The 21043-nt window shown below is 44.5% G+C and overlaps 1 protein-coding gene across 2 annotated transcripts in view; it reads left to right on the forward strand.

Moving 5' to 3' along the window:
- LOC117359496 (prosaposin-like) overlaps nucleotides 1–21043 on the forward strand; it is a 159583-nt gene that overhangs the window by 57026 nt on the left and 81514 nt on the right. For both annotated transcript variants that reach the window (XM_033942386.1, XM_033942389.1), the window contains exons 6-7: nucleotides 8871–9065; nucleotides 13838–13981. In XM_033942386.1, coding sequence (XP_033798277.1) covers nucleotides 8871–9065; nucleotides 13838–13981 — 339 coding nt within the window. The remainder of the gene's footprint in view (nucleotides 1–8870; nucleotides 9066–13837; nucleotides 13982–21043) is intronic.

The following is a 21043-nucleotide window of genomic DNA, read 5'->3' on the forward strand; positions in this document are numbered from 1 at the left end:
CATTTAACCTTTTCCTGTCTCTTGAACTGTGATTTCAAGTTGATTCCTTCAATAATGGAGTCTCACGGCAGTAGCAGTTTTCTCTTTTGGGCTCTTTTGACATTGTTTAAGGGATTTCTTGTACATTTGGTGCTGGTCTTCTTTGATGAGGTCACTTCAGAATCTATTTCCAAGGAAGAGAAACTTTTTCCCTTTCACTCCCTCCTTCCTTGTGTGTGCTGGGAACACGCGGTCCCCGCAGCCCCCACCCGCACGCTGGATCAATCGTTTAACCAGCTTCCTCTCTCCACCTCACCTTAGTTTACTGGCTTTCTTTTTCGGCGACCGGCACGCTTTCAAAGAGCCGCGCATGCGCGGCTGCTCAAAGTTCAATCTTCTACAACTTCCTGTTTCCGGTTGGGTCAGAGCAAAAGATTGAATACTGAGCAGCCGCGCATGCGCGGCTCTTTGAAAGCCAGTAAACTAAGGTGAGGTGGAGAGAGGAAGCTGGTTAAACGATCGAGCCAGCGTGCGGGTGGGAGCTGCGGGAACCGCGCGATCCTTGATGCCTCACTGCGGTGACAAGACCATTCATCGCTCCACGGGGCGGTGAATGGCCTTGTCCCTGTCCCCGCAGAGGCTGCTATTTTTCATTCCTCGTTTTGGCGGGTTACCCGCAGCTAAATGTGGTAGCCGCGGGTAAATCGCCACCGTGTCATTCTCTAATAAGAACCACAACGACAGCACTCAATTTCAGAAAAGGGAATTACGATGCCATGAGGAAAATGGTGGGAAAAACTCAGCGGCAACTCAGGGATGATGGAGACCGTAGAAAAAGCCTGGTCCCTATTCAAGGGCACGGTACACGAGGCACAAAACCGATACATCCCCATGTTCAGGAAAGGGTGCAAAAAAAATCTAACAAAAAACCCAGTGTGGATAACAAATGCAGTGAAAAAGGCAATAAGTGACAAGAAAGCATAGTTCAGAAAATGGAAAAAGGAGCAAACAGAGGACAACCAGAGTAGCACAAAAGACACCAAAGGGAATGTCATCGAGTGGTTAGGAAAGCAAAAAGAGAATATGAGGAGAGACTGGCGGGGGAAGCAACAAATTTCAAATCATTCTTCAGGTACGTAAAGGGGAAGCAACTGGCCAGGGAAGAAGTGGGACCATTGGATGATGGAGACAAGAAGGGAGTGGTAAAGGAGGAAAAAGAGATCGCTGATAGGTTAAATAAGTTTTTCTCATCAATCTTCACGAGAGAAGACACATCCAATATTGCAGAACCCGAGGAGATCATAAATGGGGATCAGGATGAAAAGCTGGTCCAACTAAAGGTAAGACAAGAGGATGTCCTCCGACAGATTGACAGACTAAAGAGTGACAAATCACCGGGTCCAGACGGCATCCACCCAAGGGTACTCTCAAAGAGCTAAGGAACGAAATAACGGAACCACTTCGCCAAATATGTAGCTTATCCTTAAAAACTGGGGAGATTCCGGAGGACTAGAAAATAGCAAATGTCACGCCCATCTTTAAGAAAGGTTCAAGAGGTGACCCGGGAAAGATGATGGAAGCACTGGTTAAGGACAGCATCTGTGAACACATAGAAAACAATGGACAGCTGAAGGCGAGCCAGCACGGCTTCTGCAAGGGAAGGTCGTGCCTCACAAACTTACTGTACTTCTTTGAGGGAATAAACCGCCAGATAGATAAAGGGGAATCCATAGACATCATTTACCTTGACTTCCAAAAAGTCTTCGACAAGGTACCCCACGAACGGCTGCTTAAGAAGCTGTGGAACCACGGGGTGCAAGGGGATGTCCACCGATGGATCAAAAACTGGCTGGCAGGCAGGAAACAGAGGGTTGGAGTAAAGGGCCATTACTCAGACTGGCTATGGGTCACGAGCGGAGTTCCGCAGGGGTCGGTGCTGGGACCGCTCCTGTTCAATATATTCATTAATGACCTGGAGGCGGGAACAAAATGTGAGGTTATAAAATTTGCGGATGACACCAAACTCTGCAGCAGGATTGGAAACGCGGAAGACTGCAAGGACCTGCAAAGAGCCCTAACGATACTGGAGGAGTGGGCAAAAAAGTGGCAGATGAGCTTTAACATAGAGAAATGCAAGGTCATGCATGGAGGGAAAAAGAACCCAATGTTCAGCTAGAAAATGGGGGGATCACTGCTAGGGGTAAGTAACCTTGAAAGAGACCTGGGGGTGATGGTAGACAAAACAATGAAGGCTTCGGCACAATGCGCGACGGCCACAAGGAAAGCAAATAAAATGTTGGGCATCATTAAGAAGGGTGTCATGGCCAGGACGAAGGAAGTCATCATGCCACTGTATCGTGCAATGGTGTGCCCGCATCTGGAGTACTGTGTCCAGTACTGGTTGCCGTACCTTAAAAAGGAAAAGGCAGTACTTGAGGGAGTCCAAAGAAGAGCGACTAAACTGATAAGGGGTATGGAAAACTTATCATATGCTGACAGGTTGAAAAAGCTGGGGCTATTCTCCCTGGAAAAGCGGAGACTTAGAGGAGACATGATAGAAACCTTCAAAATCCTGAAGGGCATTGAAAAGGTAGACAGGGACAGATTCTTCACAATGTGGGGAACCACAAGTACAAGGGGGCACTCGGAGAAACTAAAGGGGGGCAGGTTTAGAACAAACGCTAGGAAGTTCTTTTTTACCCAGAGGGTGGTGGACACATGGAACGCGTTTCTGGAGGCCGTGATAAGCCAGAGAACGCTACAGGGCTTAAAGGAAGGTTTGGATAGGTTCCTAGAGGATAAGAGGATTGAGGGGTACAGATAGGAGTTGATGTAGGCTATAGGAATAGTCGGGGACCACTGCACAGGTGATAGGCCTGATGGGCCGCCGCGGGAGCAGATCGCTGGGCGGGATGGACCTCTGGTCTGACCCAGCAGAGGCAACTTCTTATGTTCTTACCAGATGCTCAAGTCTCAGTGTCACATTTGGAGGCTATGATCCAGACTATGTTTGAATGTCAGTTTGGTAATATGCTTGCCAAACATGCTCCTACCTCGACTCAACCAATTAACTCAACCAATTACCCCATTCAACCCACCCTGAAACTACTAGGAATGACAATAGATAGATGCTGCACCATGCAACCCAAATCAATAAAACAATACAGAAATCATTCACAGTAATGAGAAATTTAAGACAAGTTAGAAAATTATTTGATAGAACACAATTCTGACTCTTTGTACAATCCCTAGTCCTAAGCCTTTTAGACTACTGTAACATTCTCTACCTCCCCTGCCCAGCAACAATGATAAAACAAGTACAAACAATCCAAAACACAGGGCTGAGACTCATCTTTTCATTAAGGAAACATGACCACATCACAGAAGCATACCTCAACTCATACTGGCTCCCTGTTCCAGCAAGAATACTATTCAAATTCTACTGTTTACAATTTAAAACCATAAACAGCGACAGCCCAACCTACCTGAACAGCCGCCTCATCCAAACTACATCAACTAGATATAGGAAAACCCACACTCCATTCATGCACCCCCCAATCAAAAAAGTCAAACGGAAAAAAATATATGATAGCCTCCTAGCCACACAAGCAGCAAAACTCGACAACCAAATCTCCAATCTACTAATTATGACCCCAGACTACAAAATATTCAGAAAAGAAATAAAGACTCTACTTCTCAAGAAATTCCTGCAAACGACTTAACACTAGCTCCTTCCCACCTCCCTATACCACTTCCAATACCTTCTCGACGCCCCAAAACAATCTCATCTACTCTTTATCTCCTCTAGAAATTGCCAGATATCTTTTTAATGTAATCTGCCTTGAACCGCAAGACAATGACGGAATAGAAATCTCTAATGTAATATATCTTATAATGAAATTTCTGATGAGATACCAGTTGATAGATACTGGCATACTTTGTGTACAATAACGGAATACCAACTTAAGCAGCTTTGTGTTAAATTTGAACAGAAAAAAATGCCTGCTTGATCCTGTTCCTTCATACATTTTTTGTAATATTCCCTCATATGGAATTACTTGGTTTACGATGTTGGTTAATTACATTTTTACTAGTGGGTTTTTTTCCTTCAGATATGGGACAAATCATACTTAATCCATTGCTAATAAATTCTGAATTAGATCAAATGTTAGCTTTAAACTATCGTCCTGTTGCTAATATACCATTGCTAACAAAGATCTTAGAATCTATTGTTTCAAGGCAATTATTTAGAAAAATTTTATATACTTGTCCCATTTCAATTTGGATTTCGCCCAAATCAAAGTACTGAAACCCTTCTCATTTCAAAAGATTCAACATCTTTTGTTCCATGGTCACTGTGCTGTTTTGTTGCAGTTCGATCTTTCTGCAGCTTTTGATGTTGTAGATCATGATATTCTTATACAACTTCTACTTGATATTGGATTAGATCAGGTTGTTTTAAACTGGTTTAATGGCTTTTTGAAATTTTGGTCACATAAAGCAGGGGTGCCCACATGTTTTTGGCTTGCGAGCTACTTTTAAAATGACCAAGTCAAAATGATCTACCAACAATAAAATTTTAAAAAACACAGAGCACACTGTACGCAAAAATGTTAATTATCATTTGTATTTGGGCTTTTTTTCCCAGAGATCAAGGCAGATGACTTTAAAATATGCAATGTCACCTCGTTAACAACTATACAAAAATAGACAAATATACCCCTCCCCTTTTACTAAACTGTGATAGCGTTTTTTAGCGCAGGGAGCTGCGCTGAATGCCCCTTGCAGCTCCCGACACTAAAAACCACTACTGCGGTTTAGTATAAGAGGGCCATAGTGGAAAATATAGACAGCAGATATAAATTCTTAAAATGGACACATTTTGATCACTAAATTGAAAATAAAATCATTTTTCCTACCTTTTTGTCTGGTGATTTCATGAGTCTCTAGTTGCACTTCATTCTGTAAATCCAATATTTCTTTTTCTGTCTTTCTTTCTGCCCCCTCCACTTTTATTTCTGTCTCTTTCTTTCTCTGTCCCCCTGCCCCCTCTTTATTTCTGTCTTTCTCTCTCCCCCTTCCTGTCTTTCTTTCTCTCTCCTCCTGCCCTCCAAGCCATCGTGCCAATTTCTCCACTTCCCCAATTCTTTTTCTCTCCCTGGTACCCCCCTTCCCCTAAACCACCAAGCTGGTTTCTCCCTGCTTCCCCGAGCCAGGCTTGGCACGTACAAGTGCCGGGCCCACAAGCCTTCACCTCAGACGTCAATTCAGACGTCAGAGAGGAAGTTCCAGGCCAGCCAGGCAGCGATTGGCTGGACCAGAACTTCCTCTCCGACGTCAGAATTTATGTCGGAGGTGAAGGCTTGTGGGTCTGGCGCTTGTATATGCCTGGCCTGGCTTGGGGAGGCAGGAAGAACAAGATCGCAAAGGCAACGCGATCAACTCGCGTTGCCTTTGCGATCTACTGGTCGATCATGATCGACCATTTGGGCACCCCTGGTATAAAGTATACATTGAGGATAAATTCTCCTCACCTTGGTCTCCTGTATGTGGAGCCCCAAAGCTCTCCATTGTAATGTAATGTAATGTAATGTAATTTATTTCTTATATACCGCTACATCCGTTAGGTTCTAAGCGGTTTACAGAAAATATACATTAAGATTAGAAATAGGAAAGGTACTTGAAAAATTCCCTTACTGTCCCGAAGGCTCACAATCTAACTAAAGTACCTGGAGGGTAATAGAGAAGTGAAAAGTAGAGTTAGAGGAAAAATAAAAATAAAATAAACATTTTAACAAGACAGCATTGATCTAAATACTTTGGGAGGTAGAAGAGAGGAGAGAAAGGAATAGAAGCAGAAGGGGGAGACGTTGAACAGTAGAATTCTGGAGAAATTTAAATGATAGAAATAGAACAAAACAAAGACAAAATGCAAAACAATAGATAAGATTAAAGATAAATCATAAGCTGGAAAGAAAAATAAAATAAAACTTTGTCTTCAATCCACGGTTTCAGCGTCAGTGATGAAGTGGAGCAAGTAAGTTTAGGAGGAGCGATGACGTTTCCAGAAAAAGGGCTTCTTCAGGGAAGAGACTTGGCCGAAAGTCCCAGGATGTCTATGTCTCCTCCCCTGCGATGTTCTCCCATCCATGCATTCCCTCCCAGACACACTGCCCGTGCCCCAGCCGCTCCAAGGAGGCTGCCCCAGATGAGGCCCACGGTGAATGCAGGATTCTCTCCTCTGCGGGAAAGCCGCCCGGAGCCGACAGTCGATCTTCATAGCGGATTGCAGGGGGGGAAGAGTTCACACTCTTGGTAGGATCGGGTCTGTGTTCTCTCGGTGGTTGTGGCTGGTCTCGTTTAACACCTCCAATATACTTTTCCAATTCAATCTTATATGTCCCCAGATCCTCAGAAGTACCATCTAGTCTAGGACTCAAATATATACATTGTCTCAGGCTTTATGTAAAATCCCTGAAAGGAAGACCACAGTTTTAAGCTAAATATTTAAACTATATGCACACTTTAAAGGTGGATAAATGGATAAAATATTTAAAATTTCTATATAAAAAAAGCAGTAAGATCCGGTGAGGAAGTGGTACTTAAAGCCTGGGACAATGGATATATTTGAGTCCTAGGTGATACTTCTGAGGATCTGGAGACATACATGACCGAATGTGAAGTACAGTATATTGGAGCTGTTAAACTTACACACTCTGGGTAAAAACAAAATTTGAATAAAGCAATATAATTTCTTTGTGCAATTATATCTTTGCTTCCAATTGGCTGCAAAGTTACATATGTCTCCTATATTATTCAATATATATATGATGAATTTGAAATACCTGAAACTATCTATCTTGGAATCAATTTTTATGTATGCTGATGATATTTCCATCCTAAGTTGATACATCATTATCAAACTTAACAACTGACATTAATTCTTGTATTTCAAAACTTCAAGATTGGGCTTCCTCTGTACGTATTAAATTAAATGCTTCTAAAACCAAACTATTATGGTTTGGTTCTATTACTCATAATCTTCCTTCTTCCATAAGATTACGTTTAGGTGACTCTTTAAAGATTGAATATTCATCTAGAATTCTGGGATTTATTTTAGATTCCTCTCTTTCTATGACAAACTAAATTAATAATATATCTAAAAAATGTTTTTTCAGTTTGCGGATGCTAAGGAGAGTTGTTTGCTTTTTTCACCAGCATCATTTTACAGTGTTGGTTCAGGCTATAATATTGTCTTATTTGGGTTATGCCAATTTCCTTTACATTGGTAAACCAACCTGTGGCCCGATGGGCGCATGTGGCCCCGTGAAGTATTTTGTGCGGCCCTGGTCGAAGGCGATGCAGTGTTTTCCTCTGCTGCCCCCGAGTGTTTACTGTCTTGCCGGCTCCCTCCTCTGTCTTGCTGTAGCGTTTGCGCGGTCCCAGAAACATTTTTTCAGCCAATGCGGCCCAGGGAAGCCAAAAGGTTGGACACCCCTGGTTTAAGTAAAGGTAATTTGAAGAGATTACAATTTATTCAGAATATGGCAGCCAAAATAATTTTTGGGAGAAACAAATATGATCATGTTACTCCATTTGAGGGCTCTGCACTGGTTTCCGATTTATTGGAGGGTTCAATTTAAGTGTGCAAATGTTATCTTTAAGATTTTATACAGGATTTTTTTCCCCATTATTTCCTATCTCTTAATTCTTATTTTAACTCTACAAGGTATGTACATAAATTTAAATTACTTCTTCCTTCTATTAAAGGGTTTCAAACTCTAGGTAGGTTTTCACGTTCTTTAGCTTTTACAATGGTGAAGATCTGGAATGATCTTCTTCCAGATATTAGAACTCCTGCCTCATTGAATCGCTTTAGAAAAATTCTGAAAACATATTTGTTCACAAAATACCTTATAGATAACTGATAGAATCCCTAATTAATTATTATATGTTGGTAACTACTGATTTCCCTTTTCTATTGTTCATCACTAATCTCTGAGATTATTTTTTTTTTTGTTAGCCGGTTCGAGTCCCTTAGAGGAATGATCCAGTATATAAAATCATGGATTAGATTAGATTCATGTTTTAAACCTGTGGAACTGCTGGGAAAGTACTCAAAATTTGTTTTTTTGTATATGTACTGTGAGTTGAGTTTTGTTGGCAGCAGCATGGAAGCAACCAATGATTCCAACTTTTGCACAGTTTTTGACTTATACCGACTTATATATGTAAAATGGAGAGTGTGAACAAGGCTATATTAAGTTTTTGTTGCTTTCATCTAACATGTCAGTAACTTGGATAGGATTAAGGGGAAGGAGGATGGGGGAGGATTATTGCCGTAAGAAGTTGAAGTAGCATTGTACCAAAGTGAGATGGTATGACTCTATTGCTGAAAGGGACAATTTGATTGTTTTGATGCTGTTTTCTATGTTTATAGAAAAATGTTTTCATAAATTAAACCCTGTAACTGTTATGACTATTATACCTTACAAATTTCAAGATCTATAGGCAGTCATAGAAGAGGCTGATTTAACTTTTAATGCTCTTTGCTGGTGATAATTTAAAACTGTGCTCCAGGAGGTAAGCCGCTCTGATCTGAAATACATTTCACCTCTAAAATACCTCTTTCTTATTGGAGAACAAGCCACAGCAGTTCAGCTGAAATCTCAGATAGGTCAGAACACATTGTGATACAATTAAATTGTTTTAAAGCTGACCTGGGATCACCAAGTATTCAATTTCTTGTTTATCTTTTATGAAGAGAGAGAAACTTCTAGAGACATAATTACACACACATCACTTAACAAACATTGTCAACCATGTCCAGATTTCTGTACTAGAGGAGGAGACTGGACATTTTGAAAAGCCGTGTTTTTTCCCCCTCTCAGGATGACCCTAGTGCGACATGCAGTGCTCTTGGTTTATGCAAATCTCTTCAGCAACATCTGGCTTCAGTGAATCAGCATCAACAGCTTCAGAGCAATGAGATACCTGAGGTGGACATGTCTCAAGTTGTTTCTCCCTTCCTTGCCAATGTGCCGCTCCTTCTGTATCCTCAGGAGATGCCAGAGCAGAAATTTCAGGTAACAAAGCTTGCTTGTATCTTCTATTTGGTGCATATCTGCTGGTAGATTGCACCTGATTTAGGGTTCTGGGTTTCTAAGGGCACCCTATGTTATGTACCTGGCTCAAATTTAACCTTTGTAACTTTCATTCTTTGACATAACATTACTCTTATATACCGCTACAACTTCACAGCTCAGTGTGGTTTACAAGAAAGAGCACTGCGCATATGCAGTGATATAACAATTCTATAGTGAAGTTTTCAAAGAGAAAGAAGGAATTTTGACAATTAAGTTGCTAAAAGTTCTTCTTAAAAAAGACGGGTTTTTAATAAATTCCTGAAGTTAATATAAGAATAGGAACTGGAAATCAACATGCCAAAACCCTTATCCCAAAGGGCAACCTGGTAAGCCAAAATTCGACTGAAAAATCTTATATGTACAACCCTTTTCTGATGAAAAAGCAAATAATCTAATTTCTCAAACAGGGTGTCTACTATTTGCAAAGAGGAAATGCTCAGAGATATAAGTTGGAATTAAACCATGTAGTGTTTTGTAACAAATAGCCACAATGACTCAGATATCATGAAAAGACAATGTATAAAATAATAAACACTTTCAATAATGGTTGATGCTGTGATGTCCTATAATATGGTATAAGGACAGCGTAGGCTATTAAATAACTAAAAAATGAAGGAAAAAGCCTCAGAAAAGGGCCCTCTCACCTCCACCGAAGTGGTTTGTTAAAGGTGGTTGAGCGGTCACCTCATTGGCAAAAAACCTTCAGTGTAGTAAGAGCCTTATGCTGTACTTCACTAATGAAAAACAAAAGATAGAAGAAAACTTTTAAACTTATCTTCAGCTGATCTGTATACCAACGGTGGCCAGCATTTCACAAATCTGCTGCCTCAGGGTGTATCCCGACCATTCAGACCTCTTTCAAATGGGACGCCAGATAGCATGCCTTGATAAGGAATAAATGTCAAAGGGGAAAGCTGGTACCTTGTGGAGCAACTCAACGAACATTCTAAACAACGGAAATGCTGTGAAACAATAAAGGCAGAGAAATATACTAAAACCATGCGGCTTCCTTTTTGAAAATGCTTCCATAGCTTTTCAGTGATTTTGGTTAATCTGGCATATTAGTTGGACCGAGGTAAGTGGACACGTTTCATGGTTTATTTGATTTTACTCAGTTTCTGTGCTTCTTTAATATGGCTTGAGGTGCATTTCTTTCTTTATACACTTGTTCAGCATTTCTTGCCCCTCTTCCTGACACTGCTACTTGCAGTTTTTTCTGCCATGCAGTTGTATCAGTATTCTTATACGCTTTTAATTGTGCAGTACGGCAGGCTCTTTCATATAATTCTACATATTTTCCTTTTGGGTTGGTGTTCTGTTTTTGCTGTATCGTTTAACTTTGTTGGTTTCATTTTTAGCATTTTGGGTTTTCCCTTACAGCTATTCAGACGGGATAGTTTCCTTCTCCGTTGTCCTCTGATTTTCTTCTGTTTGGCTTATTTTCCTTTGGTGTGGTTTTTCTTCCCTCTTCCTCCTTTTCTTTTTTCTCTCTCTATCTTTTTTTCTTCATTACTCTCGGCCCCCTTTTCTTCTTTTCTCTTTCCTTTTTTTCTCATTACCTGTGGCTTTTCATATCTCTCTTTATACTCACCTTCCTCTTCAGTTCAGGTTTTACAATGCAGGAAATGTTACACTCAAGATTTTCTGTATTAACATTCTATAAAGTTGCTATTTTGTTACAAAGTTATGTAGTGATACACTTGAGATTTTCTGCATTAAGATTCTCTATGGTTGCTAGCTTGTTACAAAACTTGTTCTTTCGCTTTTGAAGTTTGTTTACGCAGTTACATGTTTTGCGCTCTTTTATTGTCTTATGTAAATATTATGTTATGTTGTAGTTTTTTTTTTTTAGAGTGTTTCTCCTGATGAAATATGGTACAGTGGTACCTTGGTTTACGAGCATAATTCGTTCCAGAAGCATGCTCGTAAACCAAAATACTTGTATATCAAAGCGAGTTTCCCCAAGCGAATTTCCCCATAGGAACTAAGGTAAACTCCTTTGATTTGTTCCCACCCACCCCCATTCCCTGAGGCCAGTGGCGTTGCTCTATCCCTCCCCCCCCACGAGAACCGGCATTGCTCCCCCCGAAGGCACCCCCATTGCGTGATCCGGCATCCTCCCCCGCCACAATCCGGCACCTCCCAGACCCACCCAAACATGCTTCTTACTTCCATCTCGGCACCGGCATGTCCTATGTGTTGGTGCCGGTGCCTGAAGATCGGCCTCCTCTTCTTTGCTGGGCCTTGAGCATCTGCGCATGCTGAAGGCCTGCGAGTTCACGCTCTCTCTGAGATTCGCAAACCGTAAACCGAGGTACCACTATATTTTGATGGTTCTATTTCCATATTTTTACTACACAGCTTTGTTTTATCACAGATCTGTCATCTGTGAATATATATGCCACAGGTTTGGTTTCATTTTTATGAATTTGCATAACTATTATGATATGTTTTGTTTGTCACATATATATAGAGTCAAACCTCAGTTTGCGAGTAACTCTATTTGCGAGTGTTTTGCAAGACGAGCAAAACACTCAGCAAACTTTTGACTCGTAAACCGAGTGTTGACTCGATTTGCGAGCACCCCCCCCCCCCGATAACCGGCACCCCCCTCTCGGTGAGAGGGAGAATTAGAAGTCCTTGAGCATGCGCAAATGCATGCTCAAGGCAGGCAGAAGCCGGAAGATCTTCTAGGCACCGGCACGATCTGTGCCTGCATGCCGGTGCCAGACGGGTGGGGGTAAGTTTAAGTTGTTTGGGCGGGGGGGCCGGTTCGCGCGGGGGGGTGTGTGCCGGTTGGAGCGAGGGGGCCTTTGCGAGCGGGGGGGGGGGGGAGGAGGAGAGCGATGCCGGTTATCGGGGGGGGGGGGGGGGAGAGATGGGAACGTATCAAAGCGAGTTTCCATTATTTCCTATGGGGAAACTCGCTTTGATAAACGATCATTTTGGATTACAAGCATGCTCCTGGAACGGATTATGCTCGGAATCCAAGGTACCACTGTATATGTATATCTTTAACATATGTATCATTCATTATATTTATATGTATTTATTTGATTGGCCTCTGGTATTGATTATATGTATGGTTTAGAATTTTTTTTTTTAATTTTTATATGATGTTATGTTATGTTTTTTTTTTTAATGTTTAGTGACCCCTGATGCAGGCATTCTCAGACGCCAAAACACAGTGCTGTGTCAGGTCCACAGCTTCTGCTTGTGCCCTTTTATGAAATAAACAATTTGGTTTTACATCAGTGATCTTCAGTGTAGTGTTCATTGTCTGTTCCAACTTCCTTTTCTACTGTTTTATACCCGTGGGTTCTCTGTCTTGTTGGACTTCTTGGTGTTTGCTAAACCTAATAACCATAATACCAAGCACATGCTAAGTGCCATGGAGGCCTATTTACTCCTGTGCTCACAGTGTTAAACATAACCCTTCATATTAGCTTTCAAGTTGAACAACCTTGTTTTGTATCCCTATATATTAACTCTAGTAAACTATTTCATCTCTAAATATTTTACCTTAAATAGCTTGATCATGGAGGTCTTAAGATATTGTAGAAGGATTTGCTTAACGTTTTTTCATACGTTATCTGTTCTAATATGTACTTAATAAAACAGTATAAAAATAATTTATGAAGTGCATTTGCTGAGAAAGAGCTAAGACTAAAAGTGTGAAACAGCTGTATCTGAAGACTCTGCTTCCTGAAGTGGTTTTAAAGCAACCATAGAAAGGAACCAAGTTAAAATGTGATGTTTTTTCCCTTACTGTTTGCCTGGTGTCATGGGGGTAGTGTTTTACTCAAATCTAGGGGCTTACATGCAAGTATTTGTTTTTAATCTTACAGCTTGCTTAATGGGCCTTATTAGAATGGGAGGGAGGAGTGTGCTCTAAGGTCTTCATTGAGAGGTGATAATGACTTAAACCAAATGTCTATTCTTGTGTGCTTTTTAAATAAACCACTACATGATGAAAAACCTAAAAGATTTGGGGAAAACATTAAAAGGAATAAGCCACTTTATAGTAGCTTGTAAAATTGGGGAAAAAAACCCAACCCTAAGTAGCTGGGTACACTACTTCTTGTACCTCTTCAGGCCAGCTCTCCTGACTGGGTCCTTCTCTGCTTCTCACTCTTGGTTCTTTCTTCAAAAGACTTGCAGATAGAATCCTGATGCAGTAGGCTGTGCTACCCACACAAGTTTACGTTTGATTTTCTCATGCTTCCTACCTGGAAGTAGTAATGTGGAAAATTAGCACAAAACCACTGTGCTAAAGGATAACAGTGGACATGTAGAACACTGAATGCCATTTGTGTGTACATGTGAGAATGAAGACTTGTAAGGTTCAAGGTTTATTAATATTTGATGTATTGCTAAATCTGTTTACAAAGCAATGTACACAAGTAAAAAAGGGATAAGATTATAAAGATACAAATTAAAAATTTGTTAACATCAAATTTAAGACAAGACAGACTTGAACTGGGGAGGGAAGAAGGGCAAAGGTTACATCTGTTATATCGAGAAAAACAAATATGGAAAAAACAGAAGGAAACGGGGGTAGTTAAAAAATTTGACCAAGGTTATTGGCTGAATCATATTTTATAAAAATCATATTTTATAAAAATCTTACAAGTACTTAATTTTGTGATGTCTTAAATGATGCTTCCATTGTAGTACTACCAAGGTTTTCTGAAAGCTGTTCTGTGTTGCAGGGAGATGACAAAATCTGTAAGGATTGTGTTCAGTTCCTCACCGACTTTCAAGAAGCTGTGAGAACCAACTCTTCATTTGTGGACATCACGATCGCTCAAATAAAAAAAGGGTGTGATGAGCTGCCACCTGGCATTGTTGACATGGTAATTTACATGAGTTGTGGTGGCAAATGCCAGGTTATTTGTAGGCTTTGATATCTTTTGCACACACTATATTTAAATGTTTTATATTGCATGAGTTCTTGAGAGCAGTACTTTTTTTTTTCCCAGTATAAGAATCATACATATACACAATATACGATAAAGGAAGAGAGAGAGGCAATAAAAGCCAGTGTTCATGGCATAATTAAAGATAGTATGATAGTGGGTCAGTTTAAATGTGAGAAGCAAATGAGAAAGGACAAGAGAAACTAAAACAGTTTGTGTTGCCTAATAGACTGGTACAGTTCTTTACTGATAGGTAATATTTCACTGTGACCAGCAGGTGGAGACTGAGACTAAAACTTGGTTGTAGTATATTAGCTGTGGCTCCCCTCTCCTAAATCAGTCTTTTATCCCAGGACAAGCAGGCAGGTATTCTCGCTAATGGGTGACGTGATCCAACGGAGCCCCGATGCGGATGCCTCACAAGCATTTTTGCTTGAAAAAACTTGCCCACACCGCGCATGCGCGAGTGCCTTCCCACCCTGACCAGGGCACATCTCCTCAGTTCTTACTTTTCTGCGGAGCCGAGAAGTCCGTCTTCAACTCTCTGCGTGAAGATTTTCATTTGTGCCTTCTAAAGTCCGCGGTTTTGGGTTATTTTTCTCTTAATCGCTGATTTTCGTCATTCTTTATTATTTAAAAAAAAAAAAAAAAAATTTCTTCCATCCGTTTGACCGGGCGGGCCACGTGGCTGCAGCCCCGCGGCTTCGATCTTGCGGCGGAACTTTTCCGGCCTAAATCCTGGCATATCACCGGTTTTAAAAAGTGTGCCAAGTGCCAGCGCGCGATTTCGCTAACAGACCCTCATCGACGCTGTGTTTGGTGTCTCGGGCCTGAACATCTTCCGAAATCGTGCTGGCCTTGCTCCACACTCGCCGCACGTGCTTTCAAGCGCCGTTGCGTCTTGTGGGAGTCGCTGTTCAGCATGGAGTCCTCGACGGAGCCGTCTTCATCGAAAGGCCCCTCACTTTCGACTTCATCCGCTGCTCCCCATCCTTCCACCTCTGCGGCGCCGAGTCTCATCAAGCCTGCATCGTTCGTGCCGGCCCCGACTCCAGCGCCTGCTGCGATGCCTTGCTCAGTCTTTTCAGATCAGGTAGCACAGCAGCATATTCCACCGGTAGTGCTAAAAGTGCCCAAGGCTTCTAGGCCCAAGCACTCACACACTACCCCAAAGAACGCGAGGCCCGTGCATACGATCCCATTGCAGATGCGGATCCGACCTTGCCGGCCTCGTTCCAGACCTTGTTAGAGAAGCAATTGATTGAGCTCTTTACCACCACAGGGCCCAAGCTTCTCCCGAATCCAGCCTGGGCACGAGGAGGCCTCCCGCGAGGTCGAGCCGCCTCCGGTGCCTCAGCGATACACACACTCTCAACATGGAGCAGAGTCTCTGCGAGTGTCTGGTCTGGCATCGATGCATGCATCGCAAGGAGCAGAGTCTTTGCCCATGCCTCCGTTGGAACTGATTCACTCGATGCAAGGAGTAGAGTCTTTGCGAGTGACTCCACTGGAACCCATCCACTCAACACAAGGAGCAGAGTCTTTGTGAGTGCCTCCATTGGAGCCGATCCACCAGATACCGGGACTCGAACCTCAACGAATCCCTCGGGGCGAGCACAGCCAATAACCACTGCTTCGATCAACTACTTCCAGCCCCATCCTCAGCGAAGATCCGCTCGCTTCGCCCATCGAGGCCGACTTCCAGGCACAGCTCGCACCATCGTGGGAGGCATTCATCGAGGCACTCTTCCAGGCACGCCTCACCTCATCGGAAGCAGCCTTTCCTCGAGTATTCACCACCGGCTACTTCACCTCCTCCGATACTGTAGCTCAAGGACACCCTGGTATCGTTATCACCTCCACGGTCCCCGTCCTCATTGAATCCAGAGGCCTCGACGTCCTCGAGTCCTTCTCGGGGCACCGCACTGGCTGATCAGTTGTCTTTCTCCTCGTTCCTCCGGCAGATGGCAACTGATTTGGACGTACACCTGGACACAGGGTCTAAATTTTCGAAGGAATACCTAGAAACTATGCACCTTCCTCAACCTCCGGCTGAATCCCTCAAGCTTCCCTTACACAAGCTGCTGGACCAGACCTTTGTACGGTGCCTTGAAACACCTTACTCCATCCCCGCCGTACCGGGAAAATTGGATGCCAGGTACTGCACGGTTCACCACAAAGGGTTCGATGGCTCCCAATTCTCCCATAAATCCCTTTTGGTGGAGTCCTCACTGAAGTGGACTCACCCCTCCCAGGTCTACGCCGCCGTTCCACCTGGTAGGGAGGGTAAGACCATGGACCGATTTGGCAGGAGAATTTATCAGAACTCCATGATGACTTCCAGAGTTCTGAATTACAACTTCCATTTCATCACATACTTTGAATTCTTCCTGTCTGTACTCCAGAAGTTCATGCCCTATCTGGACCCCAGAGCACAGTTTGAGTACCAGGAGGTTCTAGCCTCGTTGTCCCAACTCCGGCTTCAATTGATGCAGTCCTCATACGATGCCTTCGAACTCTCGGCTCAGGCCACAGCATGCTTGGTGGCTATGTGCTGGCTGGCGTGGCTTAGGACTATCGACATGGACTCCAGTCTTCAGGACAGGCTTGCCAATGTGCCATGCGCTGGTACCGACCTCTTTGAATCCATCGAGGCGGTGACCAAGAAGCTCTCTGACCACGAAAAGTCCTTCCAGTCCATCCTGCGTCTGAAGCCCAAGCCTGCTCCTCCACATCTATCATGCCCACCATTAATCTACCAGCGGTGTTACCCACCTAACAGACTCCGCCCATCCATCAGCCTGTTAAGAGACCGCATCCTCAAAAGCAACAGCAGAAGCCACATTCGTCTGCTGCCCCTAAGGCTCCTCAGCCCTTTTGACTGTCTCAAAGAGGGCATAACTTCCGTCGTTCTGCCGTTTTCAAGTTTACCACCGATATGGAGGTCGTCTCCATCACTTTCACCATCGATGGACGACGATTTCCTCCGACCTCTGGGTCCTCTCCATCGTCAGGGAGGGATATACTCCCTGCAATTCCATCAAGTTCCCCCGGAACATCCTCCAAGAGAGTATCCTTCCAACTTGACCCAGACCACCCTCCTTCTTCAGGAAGCTCAGGCGGTCTACATTCAGGGCCAGCAGAACTGTCTGGCAGACAAATTGAGCCGCCTTCAGCAACCTCACGAATGGACACTCAATTCCTCGACTCTGCGTCAGGTGTTCGCTCGGTGGGAGACTCTGCAGATAGATCTGTTTGCATCCCCCCTCAACCACAAGTTGCCTCGTTTCTGCTCCAGGATTTACTCTCCTCACCGACTCGAGGCGGATGCTTTCCTTCTGGATTGGATGAACCTGTTTCTATATGCGTTCCCTCCATTCCCTCTGATTCTGAAGACTCTTGTCATGCTCAAGTCGGCCCACACACCATGATTCTGATAGCTCCTCAGTGGCCCAGGCAGCTGTGGTTCTCTCTTCTACTTCAACTCAGTGCCAGGGAGCCTCTGCTTCTACCTGTTTTTCCTTTTCTGCTTACTCAGAGTCAAGGTTCTCTGCTTCATCCCAACCTGCAGTCTCTACACTTAACAGCTTGGTTCCTCTCAACATGATTGCCTCGTTCCAGTTTTCACAATATATACAGGATGTTCTCAAGGCTTCTCGGAAACGGTCCACTAGGCAGTGTTTCAATCAAAAGTGGATTAGATTTTCTGCTTGGTGTGCTACACATCACAAGGAGCCGCAATCTGCCTCCTTGTCTTCAGTACTGGATTATCTGCTGCACTTGTCTAGGGCTGGTCTCAAATCAACATCTATTCAAGTCCATCTCAGTGCCATCGCAGCTTTTCATCAGCCGGTTGACGGAAAACCTCTCTGTTCATCCTGTGGTTTCCCGGTTCATAAAGGGTCTTTTCAACGTCCATCCTCCGCTCAAATCTCCTCCGGTGGTTTGCGATTTCAATGTGGTCCTTGCTCGGTTAATGAAACCTCCTTTTGAGCCGATTGATAGGGCTCATTTGAAATACAGTAGTACCTTGGTTTACGAGCATAATTCATTCCAGAAGCATGCTCGTAAACCAAAATACTCGTATATCAAAGCGAGTTTCCCCATAGTAAATAATGGAAACTCGCTTTGATACGTTCCCCCCCCCCCAAGAACCGGCATTGCTCCCCCCGCTCATAAAGTCCCCTCCCGCGTGATCTGCCATCCCCTCGCTCGTTTTGCCCCACCGCGATCTGGTGACCCCCCCCTCGTGTCGCACCCCCTCCCCGCCGCGATCCGGCATCCCCCAGGCATCCACCCACCCATCCGATCACATTTCTTACCCCCGTTTGGCACCGGCACCAACGTACAGGACATGCTGGTGCCTGAAAATTTGCCTCCTTCGCACTGGGTCTTGAGCATCTGCGCATGCTCAAGGCCTTACGGATTCCCATTCTCTCCGAGATTCTCGGAGATCACAGGAACCCGAAGGCCTTGAGCATGCACAGATGCTCAAGGCCCAGCGCGAAGGAGGCAGATCTTTGGGCACCGGCATGTCCTGTGCGTTGGTGCCGGTGCCAAACGGGGGTAAGAAATGTGATTGGGTGGGTGGGTGGATGCCTGGGGGATTCCGGATCGTGGCGGGGAGGGGGTACGACGTGGGGGATAGGGTGCCGGATCACGGGAGGCACTCGTAAATCGAGGCACGCTGGGTTTCCGAGGCGCCGATTTGCAAATATTTTGCTCGTCTTGCAAAACATTTGCAAACCGGTGCACTCGCAAACCGAGGTACCACTGTATCTCACTTGGAAAGTGGTGTTCTTTATTGCTCTCATGTCTGCTCGCAGGGTCAGTGAGCTAGTGAGCTGCAAGCTTTGGTTGCGGATCCACCTTTCACCGTTTTCCATCATGATAAGGTGGTCCTCCATACCCATCCTAAATTCTTGCCTAAATTGGTTTTGGATTTCCACCTCAACCAATCTATCATCGTTCCTATGTTTTTTCCAAAGCCTCATTCTCATCCTGGAGAAGTGGCGCTTCATACTCTGGACTGGAAGCGTGCGTTGACTTTCTACTTGCAACGCACTCAAGCTCATCGGACTGCTCCTCATCTTTTCATATCTTTTGATCCAAATAGGTTGGGGCGTCCTGTTTCTAAGCGAACCATCTCCCAACTAGTTGGCTGCTTGTATGTCTTTCTGCTATGCTCAGGCTGATCTCCCTCTGCAGGGTCGAGTCACGGGGCATAAGGTCAGAGCGATGGTGGCGTCTGTAGCTTTCCTCAGATCAACTCCTAGCGAGGAAATCTGCAAGGCTGCCACTTGGTCCTCTGGTCATACATTCACCTCTCATTACTGTCTGGATACTTTTTCCAGGCATGACGGCCATTTTGGCCAGTCCGTTTTGCAAAATCTGTTCTCCTAGATTGCAAACTTTCCCACCGTCCCTTTCTGGTTAGCTTGGAGGTCACCCACATGTAGAGAATATGCTTCCTGCTTGTCCTGGGATAAAGCACAGTTACTTACCGTAACAGGTGTTATCAAGGGACAACAGGCAGATTCTGCTTTGAGGGACTCTGAGGAGCAGAAGTTGAATTCTTTCCTTAAGTAGAGTTTTGGTGTTTCTGCTTTGGCAGTCCAGGTGGTGATGTGTGGTGGGCTAGTTGCTCGGGCCGAGCGTGTTCTTGACCGCGAGTGTTAACTGGGACTTAGTAGATCAGGAAGTAGCCAAAATTGAGATGGGTGTTTCTTATCTCTCGGATGCCATGTATGATCTATTGCGAGCTTCGGCCAAGGTCTATGGCTTTCAGGGTGGCTGCATGTCGTACCTTGTGGCTTTCAGCATGGTCAGCGGATGCAGAATTCAAGGCTAAGCTGACGAAATTCCCTTTTTCGGGGTCTTTCTTGTTTGGAGAGGATTTGGACAAGTTGGTTCAAACCTTAACTGATTCTAAGGTGCCTCGTTTGCCTGCAGACAGAGCTCGGTGGCTGCCATAGGGTGGTGCTGTTCGAATTCGGTTGCATGATTTTCGCTGTCTTCGTTTTGGGTGAGGGGCCACTTCCTTTCTGCCCTCTGGATCTCCCCGAAGTCATTTCTTTCAGCGCACGCAGTCCTTTTGAGGGGCCTGCCGGGGAGCTGGTACTTTCGCCGGTTCCCCTGCTTCCCGTCCTGCCTAATGACTCCTTGCCAGCACCCACTCTGGTTCCGGTGGGCGCCCGGCTGTGTGGCTTCTATCCAAAGTGGACAGAGATCACATCAGATCAGTGGGTCCTGGAGGTGATCCGGGACGGTTATGCTCTGGAGTTGGCCCGCTCCTTGCCAGATCATTTTTTAGCTTCTCCTTGTCGGGCAGCATAGAAGAAGCAGCCTTTTCGCCAGCCCCTTCAAAGATTGCTAGATCTCAAAGCAGTAGTTCCAGTACCCCTTCAGGAGTGTTGCACCAGCAGGTACTCTAATTACTTTGTGGTGCCCAAGATAGAGGGGACCTATCTGCCTATCTTAGATTTGGAAGGGGTCAAGAGGGCTCTCGGGGTTCCATCTTTTTGCATGGAGACACTTCAGTCTGTGATTCTGGTGGTTCAGCCGGGGGAGTATCTGACTTCTCTCGATCTGACAGAGGCCTACTTGCAAGTTTCAATCAGGGCCTCCCATCATCGCTTCCTTTGGATCCTGAATCAGCACTATTGGTTCTGTGCGCTTCTTTTGGTCTGACCACGGCTCCGCAGACATTCACCAAGGTTATGGTGATCGTAGTGGTGGCGTTACACAATGAGGGCATTCTAGTTCATCCCTACCTGGACGGCTGGTTGATTCGAGCAAAGTTGTTACAGGAGAGCACCCAGGTCACAGCTCAGGTGGTGGAGTTCCTGCAGTCGCTGGGCTGAGTTGTAAACCTATCCAGGAGTCTGTTGTACCCCTCTCAGCGCCTGGTGTACCTTGGGGTTCTGTTCAACACCTCCTTGGGGAAGGTCTTCCTCCCAGAGGCCCAGGCAAGAAAATTACAATCTCAGATTTGCTTGT

The sequence above is a fragment of the Geotrypetes seraphini genome, chromosome 4, assembly GCF_902459505.1.
Source record: "Geotrypetes seraphini chromosome 4, aGeoSer1.1, whole genome shotgun sequence".
NCBI classification, from domain to species: Eukaryota; Metazoa; Chordata; class Amphibia; order Gymnophiona; family Dermophiidae; genus Geotrypetes; species Geotrypetes seraphini.